At 41.3% G+C, this 20,870-nt stretch overlaps 1 protein-coding gene across 6 annotated transcripts in view; it reads left to right on the top strand.

Moving 5' to 3' along the window:
• The first annotated feature begins 4,388 nt into the window (after positions 1–4,388).
• The window catches only part of LOC120062509 (TNFAIP3-interacting protein 1-like), a 31,576-nt gene continuing 15,094 nt past the window's right edge, over positions 4,389–20,870 (top strand). For 2 of the 6 annotated variants that reach the window (XM_039012531.1, XM_039012533.1), the window contains exons 1-3: positions 12,993–13,182; positions 20,148–20,297; positions 20,721–20,815. In XM_039012531.1, the coding sequence (XP_038868459.1) occupies positions 13,029–13,182; positions 20,148–20,297; positions 20,721–20,815 (399 nt within the window). In that variant the 5' untranslated portion in view covers positions 12,993–13,028. Of the gene's footprint in view, positions 4,422–9,841; positions 9,939–10,480; positions 10,502–12,992; positions 13,183–20,147; positions 20,298–20,720; positions 20,816–20,870 lie in introns of those variants that run through there. The other 4 variants (XM_039012535.1, XM_039012534.1, XM_039012536.1 and 1 more) reach the window with 4 other exon arrangements.

Genomic DNA, 20,870 nt, shown 5'->3' on the forward strand with positions numbered 1-20,870 from the left:
AGAATGCATTTAGTTTTACTAGCATTTAAAAGCAATTGGAGGCCACGGAAGGAGTGTTGTCTGGCATTGAAGCTCGTTTGGAGGTGTGTTAACACAGTGTCCAAAGAAGGGCCAGAAGTATACAGAATGGTGTCGTCTGCGTAGAGGTGGATCAGAGAATCACCAGCAGCAAGAGCGACATCAATGATGTCGGCCCGAGAAAAGAGTCGGCCTGAGAAATTAACCCTGTGGCACCCCCATAGAGACTGCCAGAGGTCCGGACAACAGGCCCTACGATTTGACACACTGAACACAATCTGAGAAGTAGGCTATTGAGTCTGCCGATAAGAATGCGGTGATTGACATAGTCGAAAGCCTTGGCCAGGTTGATGAAGACGGCTGCACAGTACTGTCTTTTATCGATGGCGGTTATGATATCTTTTAGGACCTTGAGCGTGGCTGAGTTGCACCCATGACCAGCTCGGAAACCAGATTGCATAGTGGAGAAGGTGCGGTGGGATTCAAAATGCTCTGTGATCTGTTTGTTAACTTGGCTTTCGAAGATTTCAGAAAGGCAGGGCAGGATGGATATAGTTCTATAACAGTTTGGGTCTAGAGTGTCTCTTCAAAAGGGGGATGACCGTGGCAGCATTCCAATCTTTGGGGATCTCAGATGATATGAAAGAGAGGTTGAACAGGCTAGTAATAGGGATTGCAACAATTTCAGCTGATCATTTTAGAAAGAGAGGGTCCAGATTGTCTAGCCCGGCTGATTTGTAGGGGTCCAGATTTTGTAGCTCTTTCAGAACATCAGCTGTCTGGATTTGGGTGAAGGAGGAGCGGGGGGGGGGGGGGGGGGGCAAGTTGCTGCAGGGGGATTTATCGGTGGTGAAAGTGTTTCCTAGCCTCAGTGCAGTGGGAGGCTGGGAGGAGATGCTCTTATTCTCCATGGACTTTACAGTGTCCCAAAACTTTTTGGAATTAGTGCTACAGGATGCAAATTTATGTTTGAAAAAGCTATCCTTAGCTTCCCTAACTGACTGTCTATATTGGTTCCTGACTTCCCTGAAAAGTTGCATATCGCGGGGGCTATTCGATGCTAATGCAGAATGCCACAGGATGTTTTTGTGTTGGTCAATGGCAGTCAAGTCTGGGGTGAACCAAGGGCTATAACTGTTCTTAGTTCTACATTTTTTGAATGGGGCATGCTTATTTAAGATGGTGAGGAAAGCACTTCTAAAGAGGAACCAGGCATCCTCTACTGACAGAATGAGGTCAATGTCCTTCCAGGATACCCTGGCCAGGTCGATTAGAAAGGCCTGCTCGCTGAAGTGTTTTAGGGAGTGTTTGACAGTGATGTTTGACCGTGAACCCATTACGGACGCAGGCAATGAGGCAGTCATCGCTGAGATCCTGGTTGAAGACAGCAGAGGTGTATTTAGATGGCAAGTTGGTCAGGATGATATCTAAGAGGGTGCCCATGGTTATGGATTTAGGATTGTACCTGGTAGGTTCCTTGATAATTTGTATGAGATTGAAGGCATCTAGCTTAGATTGTAGGACGGCCGGGGTGTTAAGCATATCCCAGTTTAGGTCACCTAACAGTACAAACTCTGAAGATAGATGGGGGGCAATCAATTCACATATGGTGTCCAGGGCACAGCTGGGGGCTGAGGGGGGTCTATAACAAGCGGCAACAGTGAGAGACTTGTTTCTGGAAAGGTGGATTTTTAAAAGTAGAAGCTCGAATTGTTTGGGCACAGACCTGGATAGTATAACAGTACTCTGCAGGCTATCTCTGCAGTAGATTGCAACTCCGCCCCCTTTGGCAGTTCTGTCTTGTCGAAAATTTTTGTAATTGAGGATGGAAATTTCAGGATTTTTGGTGGCCTTCCTAAGCCAGGATTCAGACACGGTTAGGACATCAGGGTTGGTGGAGTGTCATAAAGCAGTGAATAAAACAAACTTAGGGAGGAGGCTTCTGATGTTAACATGCATGAAACCAAGGCTTTACGGTTACAGAAGTCAACAAATGAGAGCGCCTGGGGAATGGGAGTGGTGCTGGGGGCTGCAGATCCTGGGTTAACCTCTACATCACCAGAGGAACAGAGGAGGAGTAGGATAAGGGTACGGCTAAAGGCTATAAGAACTGGTCGTCTAGTGCGTTCGGAACAGAGAGTAAAAGGGCTGGGGGCTCTATAGTGAAATAAGACAATAATCACTAACCAAAACAGCAATAGACAAGGCATATTGACATTAGGGAGAGGCATGTGTAGCCGAGTGATCATAGGGTCCAATGAGTAGCAATAGGTGAGTCAGGGAGACGATTCAGTAGCCGCTACTACGCTAGGCGAGCTGGAGACACGGCGATTCAGACAGCTAGCGGGCCGGGGCTAGCAGATGGGCCTTCGGCGAAGTTGCAACGGAAGAGCCTGTTGAAACCAACTCGGACGATTACATCAGCAGACCAGTCGTGATAGATTGGCTGGGCTCCGTGGCGGCAGTAAAGGGTCAAGGCCAATTGGCAAAAGAGGTATTGTAGCCCAATAATTAACTGGTGGACCTCTTCGGCTAGCCGGGAGATGGGCCTAGCTCGAGGCTAGCACAAGGCTAACTGGCGCTTGCTTCGGGACAGAGACGTTAACCAGGAGTAGCCACTCGGATTGCAGCTAGCTAGCTGCGATGATCCGGTGTAAAGTTTCAGAGCTTGCAGTAGGAATCCGGAGATGTGGTAGAGAAAGCAGTCCGATATGCTTTGGGTTGATATTGCGCTGTACAGACTGGCAGGTATTGACCGAGCTGAGGCTGGCTGGTGTCCGAGCTAACAGTGAAGACCGCTAGCAGTGGCTAACTGACTACTAGCTAGTAGCTAGTTAGCTGGCTAGCTTCTAATGGGGTTTCCCGGTTCTAAAGAATAAAAATAGCAGATCCGTACCACATTGGGTGAGGTGGGTTGCAGGAGAGTATATTCAGTCCATAGATGGAATGTGAGATTAAAATATATCCGAAATATATCCGAGAAAAAAATGAGGAAAACTATATTTACACAGGATAGGACAAGACAAAACACACGTCCGACTGCTACGCCATCTTGGGTAGACTTTTTTGTATGATGTACTGTATGTGATGAGCTTTATTTGTGAGTGCAGCTGTTGTCAAGCGTCTCAGAGTTAAAAGCGGAAAGAAGAAAAAAAGGGTTTTGAGAGAGGAGGAAATCCCCTACATCAGGCCAAGAGATCCATGGTAACATGTAGACTGTAGACTGAACCGTGCAGCAGCCCAACACTGCTCATTTACACTGCACCGTGCAGCAGCCCAACACTGCTCATTTAAACAAAGACTACATAATTACACAACCTCAGAATTATCCCTATTTCATGTTAATTATTATACATTCATAGATTAAGGTAAATAGTAAGCTTTCTTTGCAATGCATTGTCAGATCATCACCTTGTGTTGCAAAACAAAAAGTCATTTCTGACTGCTGTGAAGTAAGACAATTCTTTTGGATTCTCTTCAAGTCAAATTGTACAGTTTAATATAAATGAGATTAAACTTGGTTATTAGGCCTTATGGACATTAATGGCTGTGTTATGTAAACTAAATGTGCACAGATACACATGAGACCTCCGCCATTTAATTTCCATCACACTTTAGTTATGATTCATACAGATTACGAGGCAAAAAAACAACACTTAAACTGGACAGTTTTATCTCCATCTCTTCATTTAAAGACTCAATCATGGACACTTACTGACAGTTAAGGCTGCTTTGCATGATGTATTGTTGTCTCTACCGTCTTGCCCTTTGTGCTGTTGTCTGTGCCCAATAATGTTTGTACCATGTTTTGTGCTGCTATGTTGTGTTGCTACCATGCTGTTGTCATGTTGTGTTGCTACCATGTTGTTGTCATGTGTTGCTGCCGTGCTATGTTGTTGTCTTAGGTCTCTCTTTATGTAGTGTTGTGGCGTCTCTCTTGTCGTGATGTGTGTTTTGTCCTATATATATATATTTTCTTTTATCCCAGCCCCCGTCCCCGCAGGAGGCCTTTTGGTAGGCCGTCATTGTAAATAAGAATTGGTTCTTAACTGACTTGCCTAGTTAGATAAAGGTTAAATAAAATGAAAATAACATAAAACTCTAGTATTTCTGTGTAGAGTAGAATTAACACATACCAGACTAATAGTGTTGATTGTGTCTGTTCTGCTGGTTGTCTTGTGTTGTTCACTTTAGGACAGATCAGTCTACACTACCGCTCAGTTGGACGGAGCCCAGGTCCCCCTGCTCTGCTCTGTTCTCTTCTGTTGAGGCTATAAACTGCATCAGACCCTTTCTCTATGTGGGAATTCCCCATGTATCTCTAAAAACATTGAAATAGCTTCCCCCCTATTCACCAGTTTCCTTATTAAAAAGCGCCTCTCGGAAAGACGCTCAATGAGTCGGTGAGTTTCTTTGCTTTTTTTCCTAAATTGTATATATAGATTTAATTTTGTTAAATGTTATAAGATAGTTCGTCGAGGTTATAAAGAGTTATGTGTTGAAGGTTTTTGACTCTGACTTGGTCATGCTAAATGAATCATCTAATGTGCTTACATGGGCAAATCAAGTTAGTGAACAAAATGCTATTGATTTGTGAATGATTGCTAACATTAAAAAGGTTAATTTTATCGAGAATATAATTCTTAATATCTCAGACAGATACATCAAAAATATAAATATGATACTCTTTCTGTAATCTAAAAATCATGTTTTGATGTCATATAATATAATATATTTTTAAACATTTAAATCCATTTATGTGATGTAATATAATCTATTTAACTGATTAGGAGAAGAAGAAAAAAGGCAAAACTTTCTCGAGTCATTATAGGTCATATTTGTTCCAAAAACACATCAGAAAATATAACATGACATTTCTGTAATCACTCCAAATTAAAAATTATACAGATTTTACAATGGGTGTGCATTAACAGTACAGCTGAGTTATGAATAACAAACCCTATACTGAACAGTGTACACCATGCAAATATCAGTCAGCTTTTCCAGACTGAACTTCTATTCAGCACATATCCAATCAAGTTACAGTCCAGATGTGGACTTTTCACAGTATTTTGTGCTTGAGGAGAAGCCAAAAGTGAGCCATGTATTGTGGCAAATTCGTTGATGTTCATTCCTTCACAGAAGAAAATAACTTTGATATTAAAAGTATATTCGTTAAAATGTTTTTGTTGAAGTTGAATGACCAATGTGCTCGAGACCCGAATGAGAAATTGACAGTCTTCCCGTGACCCAAATCGTCCTCCAATGATTCAAATTAAGAATAAATAGTACCCACCTCTCACATGCCCAGGGCCCACTTTTGGTCCTGACCCATAGTTTAAGAAATCCTGGGCTAGATCAAGGGCCAGTATCCACTCAGACAGATGAAAAAATATTTCAATGGAGATTGGAGACTTGTGTTAGATCTGTTTCCATCTACTTTATTCTACTCTACTATACTCTATTCTACTGTATTCTACTCTACTATACTCTATTCTACTGTATTCTACTCTACTATACTCTATTCTACTGTATTCTACTCCACTGTACTCTATTCTACTGTATTCTGCTCTACCGTACTCTACTATACTCCATTATATTGTATTATACTCTACTGTACTCTATTCTACTGTATTCTACTCCACTGTACTCTACTTTACTATACTATATTTACTCTATTATACTCTATTCTACTCCATTCTAATGTATTCAACTCTACTGTTCTCTATTCTACTCTATTATACTGTATTCCAATCCACTGTACTCCATTCTACTCTATTATACTGTATTCTACTATACAGTACTCCATTCTACTCTACTATACTTCATTATATTGTATTATACTCTACTGTACTCTATTCTACTGTATTCTACTCCACTGTACTCTACTTTACTATACTATATTTACTATATTATACTCCATTCTACTCCATTCTAATGTATTCAACTCTACTGTCCTCTATTATACTCTATTACACTGTATTCTACTCTACTGAACTCTATTCTATTCTACTCTATTATATTGCATTCTACTCTACTGTCCTCTATTATACTCTATTATACTGTATTCTACTCTACTGTACTCCATTCTACTCTATTATACTGTATTTTACTCTACTATACTCTATTCTACTGTACTCTATTCTACTGTACTCTATTCTACTCTATTAAACTGTATTCTACTCTACTGTACTATTTTCTACTCTATTCTACTGTATTCTACTCTACAGTACTCTATTCTACTGTATTCTACTCTACTGTACTCTATTCTACTGTAGTCTATTCTACTCTATTATACTGTATTCAACTCTACTGTACTCTATTATACTGTATTCAACTCTACTGTACTCTATTCTACTCTATTATACTGTATTCTACTCAACTGTACTATATTATACTCTATTATACTGTATTCTACTCAACGGTATTATATTCTACTCTATTATACTGTATTCTACTCTACTGTACTATATTCTACTCTAGTATACTGTATTCTACTCAACTGTACTCTATTGTACTCTATTATACTGTATTCTACTCTACTGTACACTATTCTACTCTATTATACTGCATTCTACTATTTTGTCTTCTATTATAATCTATTATACTGTATTCTACTCTACTGTACTCCATTCTACTCTATTATACTGTATTTTACTCTACTGTACTCTATTCTACTGTATTCAATTCTACTGTACTCTATTCTACTCTATTATACTGTATTCTACTCTACTGTACTCTATTCTACTGTATTCTACTCTACTCTATTCTACTCTACTGTACTCTATTCTACTGTATTCTACTCTACTGTAGTCTATTCTACTCTATTATACTGTATTCAACTCTACTGTGGTCTATTCTACTCTATTCTACTCTACTGTACTCTATTATACTGTATTCAACTCTACTGTACTCTATTCTAGTCTATTATACAGTATTCTACTCAACTGTATTATATTATACTCTATTATACTGTATTCTACTCGACTGTACTATATTCTACTCTAGTATACTGTATTCTACTCAACTGTACTCTATTCTACTATATTATACTGTATTCTACTCTACTGTACTCCATTCTACTCTATTATACTGTATTTTACTCTACTGTACTCTATTCTACTGTATTCAATTCTATTGTACTCTATTATACTCTATTATACTGTATTCTACTCTACTGTACTCTATTCTACTATATTCTACTCTACAGTACTCTATTCTACTATATTCTACTCTACTGTACTCTATTCTACTGTATTCTACTCTACAGTACTCTATTCTACTCTACTGTACTCTATTCTACTGTATTCTACTCTACTGTAGTCTATTCTACTCTAGTATACTGTATTCTACTCTACTGCACTCTATTATACTGTATTCAACTCTACTGTACTCTATTCTAGTCTATTATACTGTATTCTACTCAACTGTATTATATTATACTGTATTCTACTCAACTGGACTCTATTTTACTCTATTATACTGTATTCTACTCTACTGTACTATATTCTACTCTAGTATACTGTATTCTACTCTACTGTACAATATTTTACTATATTATACTGTATTCTACTCTACTGTACAATATTCTACTCTATTCAAAACCAGCGAGCCGATGTTCAAGATAAGCAATACAACTAAATTATTCCTGATTAGCAAGACAACATTTTGCAGTTTTTTGGGGGGGTTTCACAATATAAACATGTTTTGTTGGTTATGTAACACCAAATGTAAAAGTTTTGCAGAGCTAGAAAATGTATGTTTCTGAAAAACAGATTTGATTAAGCTTTAGCTCAGCAGGCTAAAACTGTCTTTAGTTTCAACTGGGTTAGAACTTAGGTTGTCTGCGTGCCGTCCGACTGGGTTTGATGGAAAGGGAACAATAAAAAGATAGCAGAGTGCCACGTTTTAACCATTGTGATGGTTACCTGGCCTGACATGAGTGAACTGTTGTGTCGTCCCCCATACCGGAAACAAAGCTTTTCAGTCTTTGTAGGTCTAAGGTTGGCTCGGAGGGCTGGTTATCTCCAGGGTTGCCTAAGTTACTTTCTAAATGTAATCCGTTACAGTTACCTGTCCAAAATTGTCATCAGTAATGTAACTTTAAAATCTGATTACTTTCAGATTACCTTAAAGAGGCATTAGAAGACAAAAATGATAGATCAAATGCCTTAGGTTTGTCATCATAGTGTTTTCTGTGGTCAGTCTCACTCAGATGGAACAAACTTAAACTTGTGCTTTATTTCAATGCTGAATTGAATGTCATTGAAAAAAAAACATACTTTCGGAATTTAAAAGTAATCCAAGAAGTAATCATCCAGTTTTTCAAAAGTATCTGTAATCAGATTACAACATTTTTGCTGGTAATGTAATTGATTACAGTTACTGTTTTTTGTAATCAGATTACATTACTCCCCAACCCTGAATATGGTGTCCAATGGGTCCTACAGACCATAGAGAATGAGAGAGGCCTCTAGTAGCAAAAATACTGTATTAGCATGGGCATCGCCATTGAGGGCTTCCACCATTTTAATGTAGTCAAATGGGTGGGACTTCCTACTTCCTTGTCTGATCCCTCCTAGTGACACTGTTGGACTCATGTCCAACTGAGTCATCAGGAGAGATCAGCCAATCGTGAAGAAGAAATTGACTACTTCAAAATCAGTGGAGGCTGGTGTGAGGAGCTATAGGAGGACAGACTCTGTGTAATGGTAGGAATGTAATTAATGGAATGGATTCAAACATGTGGTTTCCATATGTTTGAGACTGTTCCATTTAATTCCATTCCAGCCATTACACAAGAGCCCGTCCTCCTATAGCTCCTCCCACCAGCCTCCACTGGTCAAAATGGAGCCCATGCTGTCACAGACGCTTTAATGGCACATATGCAAAGGTGAGTCATCTATCTAACTCTATGGTAAAGACACAGGTCTGCACTGTGTCTCACTTATTTTAGTCAATAGCAGTTCATGTTTAGGTATTATTATATTTTCCACAAGATGTCTCTATTGGTTTGGTTACATCTAGTGTATGGAGGTCACCCATCATGAGATTGCTATCTTTGAAAATAACTGAGCAGAAGAACACATTTTGTTGATCATAGGCCTATCAGCAGTAGGCCTCTGCATTCTGGTGTTGGCACTTGTATGAAGGTTGTCCCAGAGTTCATATGTGCATTGATAGAACATCATGGAAATAGTCATTCGTCCTGTAGAGCTTTTAAATGGAGTATTGAAGTCTGTGACTGTACTACAGTCTCTGCCTAGAGGTGCGGGGCGTATAGCTAAAATCCTTAGTTGCTACATATTTTGGGGGACTTATAAATTAATGACATATACCCATTGATTCTTGAAGATTATAATTTATAAACACTTAATGAGATTAGTTCAACAGTCGTACCCCATCTCAACCCGAAATATACATTTGTTTTACACCAATGTTTGTAAACAACATACATTTAAACACACACTATATAGCCTCATAACATGGTTCAAATCATAATCGTGGTATCATGGACAGTCAGTCCTTAGCATCTATAGCTCTGTCTATGAATTTGAGAGTGGTTTCATGTCTCCAGGTCCATCCCTCAGCTTTTTACCAAACCAGAGGCGGGTTGACGGCTTTGTTATTGTTTCAACTAAGGATTCTAGCTTTAAGGTCACCGGTTCAAGCCTTGCTCTGGCTGCAGTCATGCATGCACCCAATCAATCCCTGAGCTACCAAGGTTTGGAGCAAAACACTGCACTGTTTCTTTAAAGATTAAACTAGCCTGTGTCAAGCTTCTGCATTGGTCGGCCCGCTTGTCAACCACAACTGTTTACAACATCAAACGACAGCGAGGTGGAATTTCCCAGGTTACAGCAGAGACCACTTCCGCAATTGGTGTCTGGGTAAATCGATGGAGCCACTGAAGCCGAAAGGTAGCTAACATAAGCCAAAGATCTCTTTGTTTACCATGAAATTGATAGAAAGTTGGCCAGCTACGTTGTCTGGAATCAGACACTGGTTTTGATGCGTAGCAAATGACTAGTTAGTTTGCTATCCAATATATATTTTGTCATGTTAGCTATTTTTTGCATGACTTTGTTAGCCAGGTCGTTATCTTGTAGAAATACTTTCACTTAGATATATAACGTTAACTAACGCGAATTAGCTATCGTTCAAGTAAGCAAAATGTTAGCTTGCTATACAGTCCGATTTGCTACTTTGTTAGCTGACGTTAACTAGCTAATGGTTTTTCGGCATCTTAGCATAGCAACTGAAATGACTAACGTTAGCTAGCTAGCTTCATGGCTAGCCATAATTGTATCGTTAGCTAAGCGAGCAGTGTAACTATCGGATGTCGCTCCTAACAACTGAACCGTGAGAAATGTTGTTCTCGCTTGTCATCTAATCAGTGACTCTTTTCTGGACACGATACTTTAGCCACCTCTTCTTCTAATCAATAATGAACGAAGAAAGAAAGAAAGGCCGAAAAGACAGAGTGAGTTGGGTCATGTTGTGGTGTTGTCGTGACTCTCGGTGTACGTCATCACATCTCATGACAACATCCAGTTTGAATGATGACGTTTTCTAAAATAATATATTGTCTTTTATTTCATTATTCTATTTTGCAACTGAGATCAACTGCACTAGCTAGTGTTTATCTAATCGTCTGGTTACTACTGTACGATGTCTTTGTTTCTCATCTGTTTGGCTGGAAGTTCAGTTTAATATTGCATGGTTATTTTTCAGGCATTCTCCAGTGTGGCATTTAATAGCATTTTTACAACGTTGTTATCACTCAATGACTTGACCACATCAGTGTTTGTAAGTTACACATTTAAATTATTGTGTCCTGAAATAGCTTTTACAGAAGTCCCCTTTGATGGTGACATTCAAATGTGACTCTTTGCATTGTAAATGGTTTAGTGGGAAATCAAAACAATGCTTTTTATGTAACCAAACGTCTCCTCCTACAGCACATTCGGAAAGTATTTACACCCCTTGACTTTTTCCACATTTTGTTATGTTACAGCCTTATTCTAAAATAGATTACATTGTTTTTTTCCATTATCAATCTACACACAATACCCCATAATGACAGAGCAAAAACTTTTTTTTTTTGAAATCTTTGCAAATGTGTATGAATTTAGATTTTTTTTAAAGACTAACATACCACATTTACATAAGTATTCAGACCCTTTACTCAGTACTTTGTTAAAGCACCTTTGGCAGCGATTACAGCCTCAAGTCTTCTTGGGTATGATGCTACAAGCTTGGCACACCTGTATTTGGGGAATTTCTCCTATTCTTCTCTGCAGATCCTTTCAAGCTCTGTCAGGTTGGATGGGGAGTGTCGCTGCACAGCTATTTTCAGGTCCCTCCAGAGATGTTCGTTCGGGATCAAGTCCAGGCTCTGACTGGGCCACTCAAGAACATTCAGAGACTTGTCCCAAAGCCACTCTTGCGTTGTCTTGGCTGTGTTCTTAGGGTCGTTGTCCTGTTGGAATGTGAACCTTCGCCCCCAGTCTGAGGTCCTGAGCGGTCTGGTGCAGGTTTTCATCAGGGAGCTCTCTGTACTTTGCTCCGTTCATCTTTCCTTCGATTCTTACTAGTCTCCCAGTCCCTGCCGCTGAAAAACATCCCCACAGCATGATGCTGCCACCACCATGCTTCACCATAGGATAGTGCCAGGTTTCCTCCAGACATGACGCTTGGCATTCAGGTCAAAGAGTGCAATCTTGGTTTCATCAGCCCAGAGAATCTTGTTTCTTATGGTCTGCTAGTCTTTAGGTGCCTTTTAGAAAACTCCAAGCTGGCTTTCATGTGCCTTTTACTAAGGAGTGGATTCCGTCTGGCCACTCTACCATAAATGCCTGATTGGTGGAGTGCTGCAAAGATAGTTGTCCTTCTGGAAAGTTCTCCCATCTCCACAGAGGAACTCTGGAGCTCTGTCAGAGTGACCATCGGGTTCTTGGTCACCTCCCTGACCAAGGCCCTTCTCCCCCTATTGCTCAGTTTGGCCGGGCGGCCAGCTCTAGGAAGAGTCTTGGCGGTTCCAAACTTCTTCCATTTTAACAATGATGGAAGCCACTGTGTTCTTGGAGACCTTCAATGCTGCAGAAATGTTTTTGTACCCTTCCCCAGATCTGTGCCTCGACACAATCCTGTCTCTGAGCTCTACGGACAATTCCTTCGACCTCATGGTTTGGTTTTTGCTCTGACATGCACTGTCAACTGTGGGACCTTTTATATAGACAGGTGTGTGCCTTTCCAAATAATGTCCAATCAATTGAATTTACCACAGGTAGACTCCAATCAAGTTGTAGAAACATTTCTAGGATGATCAATGGAAACAGGATGCACCTGAGCTCAATTTCAAGTCTCATAGCAAAGGGTCTGAATACTTATGTAAATAAGGTATTTCGGTTTTATATTTTAAATTTGCAAATATTTCTAAAAACCTGTTCACTTTGTCATTATGGGATTTTTTTTCTAAATCAATTTTAGAATAAGGCTGTACCGTAACAAAATGTGGAGAAAGTCAAGAGGTCTGAATACTTTCAGAATGCACTCTATGTGAGGGAGTAGGAAGTTGGTACTTCTCCTCCTGTAGGAGGTAGTATGAGGTTTGCATTTTGTAATATCAGGCTAAAGATCATCTCAATGTCTATTAGTTTCCCCCTTAGCCTTGTGTGCTAGAGCTATTGACTTAGCCTGGTCCCAGATCTGTTTGTCAACTGTCAACTCCTTGTCATTCATTGCCATGCCATGGAGTTGACATGATAGCACAAACAGATCTGGGACCAGGCTACTAAAGTCTAGGTTCCTCCCATCACAAACGGGGAACATGACATGGGCCTATTTCCCTGTACTGTAACAAAAGTTACTGAGCACAGTCAAAACACATTCCCTAACTGAAACCTCCCACACAGCCCCTCTTTTTCTATTGGTTCTTTCCTATTGACGTTTCTGTTCTGTTGTTCCTCCAGTTCCCAGCACCATGCCTGGTAAGTGAATCAGTGGCGATGGAAGGAAAAGGTCCCTATCGTATCTACGACCCAGGCGGGGGCGAGGCTAAGGCCAGGGAGGAGGGCAGCAGCGTTGGAGAGAGCAGCTATAGACTACTACTGGAAGAGAACAGCATGCTCAGAGATAGGATGAAGGGACTCAAGAGCTTAGGTCCGTACCTGCTTTTGTGACATATCCTACCCCTCTGGTCTAGATCACCAGCTCTTTATTATGATCCTAATCTGATATATCCTACCCCTCTGGTCTAGATCACCAGCTCTTTATTATGATCCTAATCTGACATATCCTACCCCTCTGGTCTAGATCACCAGCTCTTTATTATGATCCTAATCTGATATATCCTACCCCTCTGGTCTAGATCACCAGCTCTTTATTATGATCCTAATCTGATATATCCTACCTCTCTGGTCTAGATCACCAGCTCTTTATTATGATCCTAATCTGATATATCCTACCCCTCTGGTCTAGATCACCAGCTCTTTATTATGATCCTAATCTGATATATCCTACCCCTCTGGTCTAGATCACCAGCTCTTTATTATGATCCTAATCTGATATATCCTACCCCTCTGGTCTAGATCACCAGCTCTTTATTATGATCCTAATCTGATATATCCTACCCCTCTGGTCTAGATCACCAGCTCTTTATTATGATCCTAATCTGACATATCCTACCCCTCTGGTCTAGATCACCAGCTCTTTATTATGATCCTAATCTGACATATCCTACCCCTCTGGTCTAGATCACCAGCTCTTTATTATGATCCTAATCTGATATATCCTACCTCTCTGGTCTAGATCACCAGCTCTTTATTATGATCCTAATCTGATATATCCTACCTCTCTGGTCTAGATCACCAGCTCTTTATTATGATCCTAATCTGATATATCCTACCTCTCTGGTCTAGATCACCAGCTCTTTATTATGATCCTAATCTGATATATCCTACCTCTCTGGTCTAGATCACCAGCTCTTTATTATGATCCTAATCTGATATATCCTACCCCTCTGGTCTAGATCACCAGCTCTTTATTATGATCCTAATCTGATATATCCTACCTCTCTGGTCTAGATCACCAGCTCTTTATTATGATCCTAATCTGATATATCCTACCCCTCTGGTCTAGATTACCAGCTCTTTATTATGATCCTAATCTGATATATCCTACCCCTCTGGTCTAGATCACCAGCTCTTTATTATGATCCTAATCTGATATATCCTACCCCTCTGGTCTAGATCACCAGCTCTTTATTATGATCCTAATCTGATATATCCTACCCCTCTGGTCTAGATCACCAGCTCTTTATTTTATGATCTCTTGTGGACAGAAAACATAGACACACAAGTGGGGCACCTGGCCAAATTACGCCATATTTTAGTTATGGGTTCATTTTAAATGATTATACTCCATGTAAGACAACATGTCTTTAAACAACATCCCCCTCATCTACCTGTATTATTGTAGGGACTTGTGACATTGCATCCCCCTCATCTACCTGTATTATTGTAGGGACTTGTGACATTGCATCCCCCTCACCTACCTGTATTATTGTAGGGACTTGTGACATTGCATCCCCCTCACCTACCTGTATTATTGTAGGGACTTGTGACATTGCATCCCCCTCATCTACCTGTATTATTGTAGGGACTTGTGACATTGCATCCCCCTCACCTACCTGTATTATTGTAGGGACTTGTGACATTGCATCCCCCTCACCTACCTGTATTATTGTAGGGACTTGTGACATTGCATCCCCCTCATCTACCTGTATTATTGTAGGGACTTGTGACATTGCATCCCCCTCACCTACCTGTATTATTGTAGGGACTTGTGACATTGCATCCCCCTCATCTACCTGTATTATTGTAGGGACTTGTGACATTGCATCCCCCTCACCTACCTGTATTATTGTAGGGACTTGTGACATTGCATCCCCCTCATCTACCTGTATTATTGTAGGGACTTGTGACATTGCATCCCCCTCATCTACCTGTATTATTGTAGGGACTTGTGACATTGCATCCCCCTCATCTACCTGTATTATTGTAGGGACTTGTGACATTGTACCGATGCCACAGTACAGCAGTAGATATGGGTTAACTACGGTCAAAAGTTTTACAACACCTACTCATTCAAGGGTTTTTCTTTATTTGTACTATTTTCTACATTGTACAATTAATAGTGAAGACATCAACTATGAAATAACACCTATGGAATCATGTAGTAACCAAAAAAGTGTTAAACAAATCAAAATATATTTGAGATTCTTCAAAGTAGCCACCCTTTGCCTTGATGACAGCTTTGCACACTCTCTTGGCATTCTCTCAACCAGCTTCATGAGGTAGTCACCTCGAATGCATTTCAATCAACAGGTGTGCCTTCTTAAAAGTTCATTTGTGGAATTTCTTTCCTTAATGCGTTTGAGCCAATCAGTTGTGTTGTGACATGGTAGGGGTGGTATACAGAAGATAGCCCTATTTGGTAAAAGACCAAGGCCATATTATGGCAAGAACACCTCAAATAAGCAAAGAGAAACGACATTCCATCATTACTTTAAGACATGAAGGTCAGTCAATACAGAAAATGTCAAGAACTTTGAAAGTTTCTTCAAATGCAGTCGCAAAAAACATCATGCGCTATGATGAAACTAGCTCTCATGAGAACTACAGCAGGAATGGAAGACCCAGAGTTACCTCTGCTGCAGAGGATATGTTCATTAGTTACCAGCGTCTGAAATTGCAGCCCAAATAAATTCTTCACAGAGTTCAAGTAACAGACACATCTCAACTTCAACTGTTCAGAGGAGACTGTGTGAATCAGGCCTTCATGGTCGAATTGCTGCAAAGAAACCACTACTAAAGGACACAATAAGAAGAAGAGACTTGCTTGGGCCAAGAAACACAAGCAATGGACAATAGACTGGTGGAAATCTGTCCTTTGGTCTGGAGTCCAAATGTGAGATTTTTGGTTCCAACCGACGTGTCTTTGTGAGACACGCTGTGGGTGAACGGATAATATCTGAATGTGTATTTCCCACCGTGAAGCATGGAGGAGGAGGTGTGATGGTGTCGGGGTGCTTTGCTGGTGATACTGTCAGTGATTTATTTAGAAATAAAGGCACACTTAACCAGCGTGGCTACCACAGCATTCTGCAGCGATATGCCATCCCATCTGGTTTGGCCTTAGTAGGACTATCATTTGTTTTTCAACAGGACATTGACCCAACACACCTCCAGGCTGTGTAAGGGCTATTTTACCGAGAAGGAGAGTGAATGGAGTGCTGCATCAGATGACCTGGCCTCCACAATCCCCCGACCTCAACCAAATTGAGATGGTTTGGGATGAGTCGGACCGCACATTGAAGAAAAAGCATCCAACAAGTGCTCAGCATATGTGGGAACTCTGTTGGAAAAGCATTCTGAGTGAAGCTGGTTGAGAGAATGCCAAGAGTGCAAAGTGGCTATTTTGAAGAATGGCGTCTGGTAAGACAAGGGGCGGGTGACTGTATTTTTGTAAATAACAGCTGATGCACGATATCAGAGAGCTATTGCTCGCCTGAGTATCTCATTATAAGCTGTAGACCACACTACCTACTGAGAGAGTTTTCATCCGTATTCTTTGTAGCTGTTTACATTCCACCACAATCAGAAGCTGGCGCTAAGACGGCAATGAATGAGCTGTATTCCGCCATAAGCAAACAAGATAACGCTCACCAAAGGCGGTACTCCTAGTAGCCGGGAAACTTAATTCCGTTTTACCAAATTTCTATCGGCATGTTAAATGTGCAACCAGAGGAAAATAACTCTGGACCACCTATACTCCACACACAGAGACGCATACAAAGCTCTCCCTCGATTTGTCAAATCTGACCATAATTCTATCCTCCTGATTACAAGCGAAAATTAAAGCAGGAAGCACCAGTGACTAGATCAATAAAAAAGTGGTCAGATGAAGCAGATGCAATGCTACAGGACTGTTTTTCTAGCACATACTGGAATATGTTCCGGGATTCCTCAGATGGAATTGAGGAGTACACCACATCAGTCATTGGCTTCATCAATAAGTGCATCGACGACGTCGTCCCCACAGTGACCGTACGTACATACCCCAACCAGAAGCCATGGATTACAGGCAGCATTCGCACTGAGCTAAAGGCTAGAGCTGCCGCTTTCAAGGAGTGGGACTCTAACCTGGAAGCTTATAAGAAATCCCACTATGCCCTCGGACGTACCATCAAACAGGCAAAGTGTCAATACAGGACTAAGATCGACTCGTACTACACCGGCTCTGACACTCGTCGGATGTGGCAGGGCTTGCAAACCATTACAGACTACAAGGGAAAGCACAGCCGAGAGCTGCCCAGTGACACGAGCCTACCAGACAAGCTAAACTACTTCTATGCTCGCTTCGAGACAAATAACACTGAAACATGCATGAGAGCACCAGCTGTTCTGGAAGACTGTGTGATCACACTCTCCGCAGCCGACGTGAGTAAAACCTTTTAAACAGGTCAACATTCACAAGGCCGCAGGGCCAGACGGATTACCAGGACGTGTACTGCGAGCATGCGCTGACCAACTGAAAAGTGTCTTCACTGACATTTTCAACCTCTCTCTGTCCGAGTCTGTAATACCAACATGTTTTAAGCAGACCACCATTGTGCCCAAGAACACTAAGGTAACATGCCTAAATGACTACCGACCCGTAGCTGTCATGTCTGTAGCTATGAAGTGCTTTGAAAGGCTGGTCATGGTTCACATCAACACCGTCATCCCAGAAACCTTAGACCCACTCCAATTTGCATACTGCCCCAACAGATCCACAGATGATGCAATCTATATTGCACTCCACACTGCCCTTTCCCACCTGGACAAAAGGAGCACCTATGTGAGAATGCTATTCGTTGACTACAGCTCAACACTATAGTGCCCTCAAAGCTCATCAATAAGCTAAGGACCATGGGACTAAACACCTCCCTCTGCAACTGGATCCTGGACTTCCTGACGGGCCGACCCCAGGTGGTAAGGGTAGGTAACAACACATCCTCAACACAGGGTCCCCTCAGGGGTGCGTGCTCAGTCTCCTGTACTTCCTGTTCACTCATGACTGCACGGCCAGGCACGACTCCAACACCATCATTACATTTTCCAATGACACAACAGTGGTAGGCCTGATCAACGACGAGACAGCCTATAGGGAGGAGGTCAGAGACTTGGCTGTGTGGTGCCAGGACAACAATCTCTCCCTCAACGTGATCAAGACAAAGGAGATGATTGTGAACTACAGGAAAAGGAGGACCGAGCACGCCCCCATTCTCATCGACGGGGCTGCAGTGGAGCAGGTTGAGAGCTTCAAGTTCCTTGGTGTCCACATCACCAACAAACTAACATGGTCCAAGCACACCAAGACAGTCGTGAAGAGGGCACGACAAAACCTATTCCCCCTCAGGAGACTGAAAAGATTTGGCATGGGTCCTCAGATCCTCAAAAGGTTCTACAGCTGCACCATCGAGAGCTTCCTGACTGGTTGCATCACTGCCTGGTATGGCAACTGCTCGGCCGCCGACCACAAGTCTAGGTCCAACAGGCTTCTAAACAGCTTCTACCCCCAAGCCATAAGACTCCTGAACATCTAGTCAAATGGTTACCCAGACTATTTGCATTGCCCCCCCCCCCCCCCCCCCCCCCTACATCACTGCTACTCTGTCATCTATGCATAGTCACTTTAATAACTCTACCTACATGTACATACTACCTCAACTAACTAACCGGTGCCCCTGCACATTGGCTCTGTATTGGTACCCCCCTGTATATAGTCTCGCTATTGTTATTTTACTGCTGCTCTTTAATTACTTGTTACTTTTATTTATTTTATCCTATTTTTTTTTAAACTGCATTGTTGGTTAGACGCTCGTAAGTAAGCATTTCACTGTAATGTCTACACCTGTTGTATTCGGCGCATATGACTAATAAAATTTGATTCGATTCACTATTGTTCTACAATGTAGAAAATAGTAAATATAAAGAAAAACCCTTGAATGAGTAGGTGTTTGTAAAACTTTTGACCGGTAGTGTACATGTGATCTGTCTGACAGATCTCAAGACCATACCCCGCGCCCCCTCAACCCTCATCACACTCCTCTGTCGAGATTAGTGTTGTGACCTATACATTATAGCTACATATTCTATTCTCATAGCCTTGTAGGAAGAATGTGGTTAGACCTGATTCCATTCTTGTGTTATGTGCTGTAATGGTTGCAGGGAGTTTCTCTAGTGACTTGTGACTAGTAAGTTTTTTGTTGAGTTGGTGTGGTCCATTCTTTGGTTATGTGCTGTTTCTCTGTAATGAGTAATGTTCTCAGGGTCGGCATGATTTTAGTTGTTAGTCATCAGAAGCACTAGCTACTGTCTATCCTTCATGTATTATAGGTCATGTAGACTGTGAATAACATATTCAGCTATATGCCACAACCCAAAATGAACAAGTGACTACTTCAAATCAAGATGTTTCTACCCGTCTGTCTGTCTGGTGTGTAGGAGCTGTTTGTTACTGCTGTAAATACGGTTATTGTTACTGATGGTTTGTCTGTCTGGTGTGTAGGAGCTGTTTGTTACTGCTGTAAATACGGTTGTTGTTACTGATGGTTTGTCTGTCTGGTGTGTAGGAGCTGTTTGTTACTGCTGTAAATACGGTTATTGTTACTGATGGTTTGTCTGTCTGGTGTGTAGGAGCTGTTTGTTACTACTGTAAATACGGTTATTGTTACTGATGGTTTGTCTGTCTGGTGTGTAGGAGCTGTTTGTTACTACTGTAAATACGGTTATTGTTACTGATGGTTTGTCTGTCTGGTGTGTAGGAGCTGTTTGTTACCGCTGTAAATACGGTTATTGTTACTGATGGTTTGTCTGTCTGGTGTGTAGGAGCTGTTTGTTACTGCTGTAAATACGGTTGTTGTTACTGATGGTTTGTCTGTCTGGTGTGTAGGAGCTGTTTGTTACTGCTGTAAATACGGTTATTGTTACTGATGGTTTGTCTGTCTGGTGTGTAGGAGCTGTTTGTTACTACTGTAAATACGGTTATTGTTACTGATGGTTTGTCTGTCTGGTGTGTAGGAGACCTGTTGGAGGAGTCTCAGTGGGAGGCTTCTAAGTTGCGTCAGCGTGTAGAAGAGCTGGTCAGAGACAACGAGGCCCTGAAATCTTCTACCTCCAGCTTCGCTACCAGTCTGTGTATGGGAGGACCTGTTCAGACTGAGACACAGGGTATGCGATCAGAGATGGAGTTTCCTACCTGATTATTCATGATTTGCAGCAATATGTTATCTCTAATGGCCCAGTGCAGTCAAAAACGTGATTGTCCTGTTTTTTTATTTTTTTATATACATTTCCACACTGAGGTTGGCGTAATATTGTGAAAATGATAATGTCATTTTAGTGTAAGAGCTGATTGAAAAGACCACATGAAATGTCATGCCTGTTTTGGTGGGACGGAGTTTTGGCCTTGGTGACATCACTAGTTAATAGACCAATAGGAGGTCCTAATCTCTCTCTGTCAATAACAGCTCATTTTCATACCCTTCCCAGACACTCCTAGCAAAAATCTTGCTTGAGAAATTGCCCTTTTGATAAGAAGCTATTTTTTTATTTATTTTTGACCCTATAACCGTGGTGTGACTCCTGTTTCAGGTCAAGGGAAGCTTCACCGCCAACCCAGTATGGACCAGAGACCGAGACAGTCGGTTCTCTCAATGGAGAAGGCCCTACATCATGATCAGCCCAGCGTAAGTAAACAGAGATTTACTTTATAGCTATATAGTACTTTATATTTGATAGATA

The sequence above is a fragment of the Salvelinus namaycush genome, chromosome 17 (genome assembly GCF_016432855.1).
Source record: "Salvelinus namaycush isolate Seneca chromosome 17, SaNama_1.0, whole genome shotgun sequence".
Classification (NCBI taxonomy): domain Eukaryota; kingdom Metazoa; phylum Chordata; class Actinopteri; order Salmoniformes; family Salmonidae; genus Salvelinus; species Salvelinus namaycush.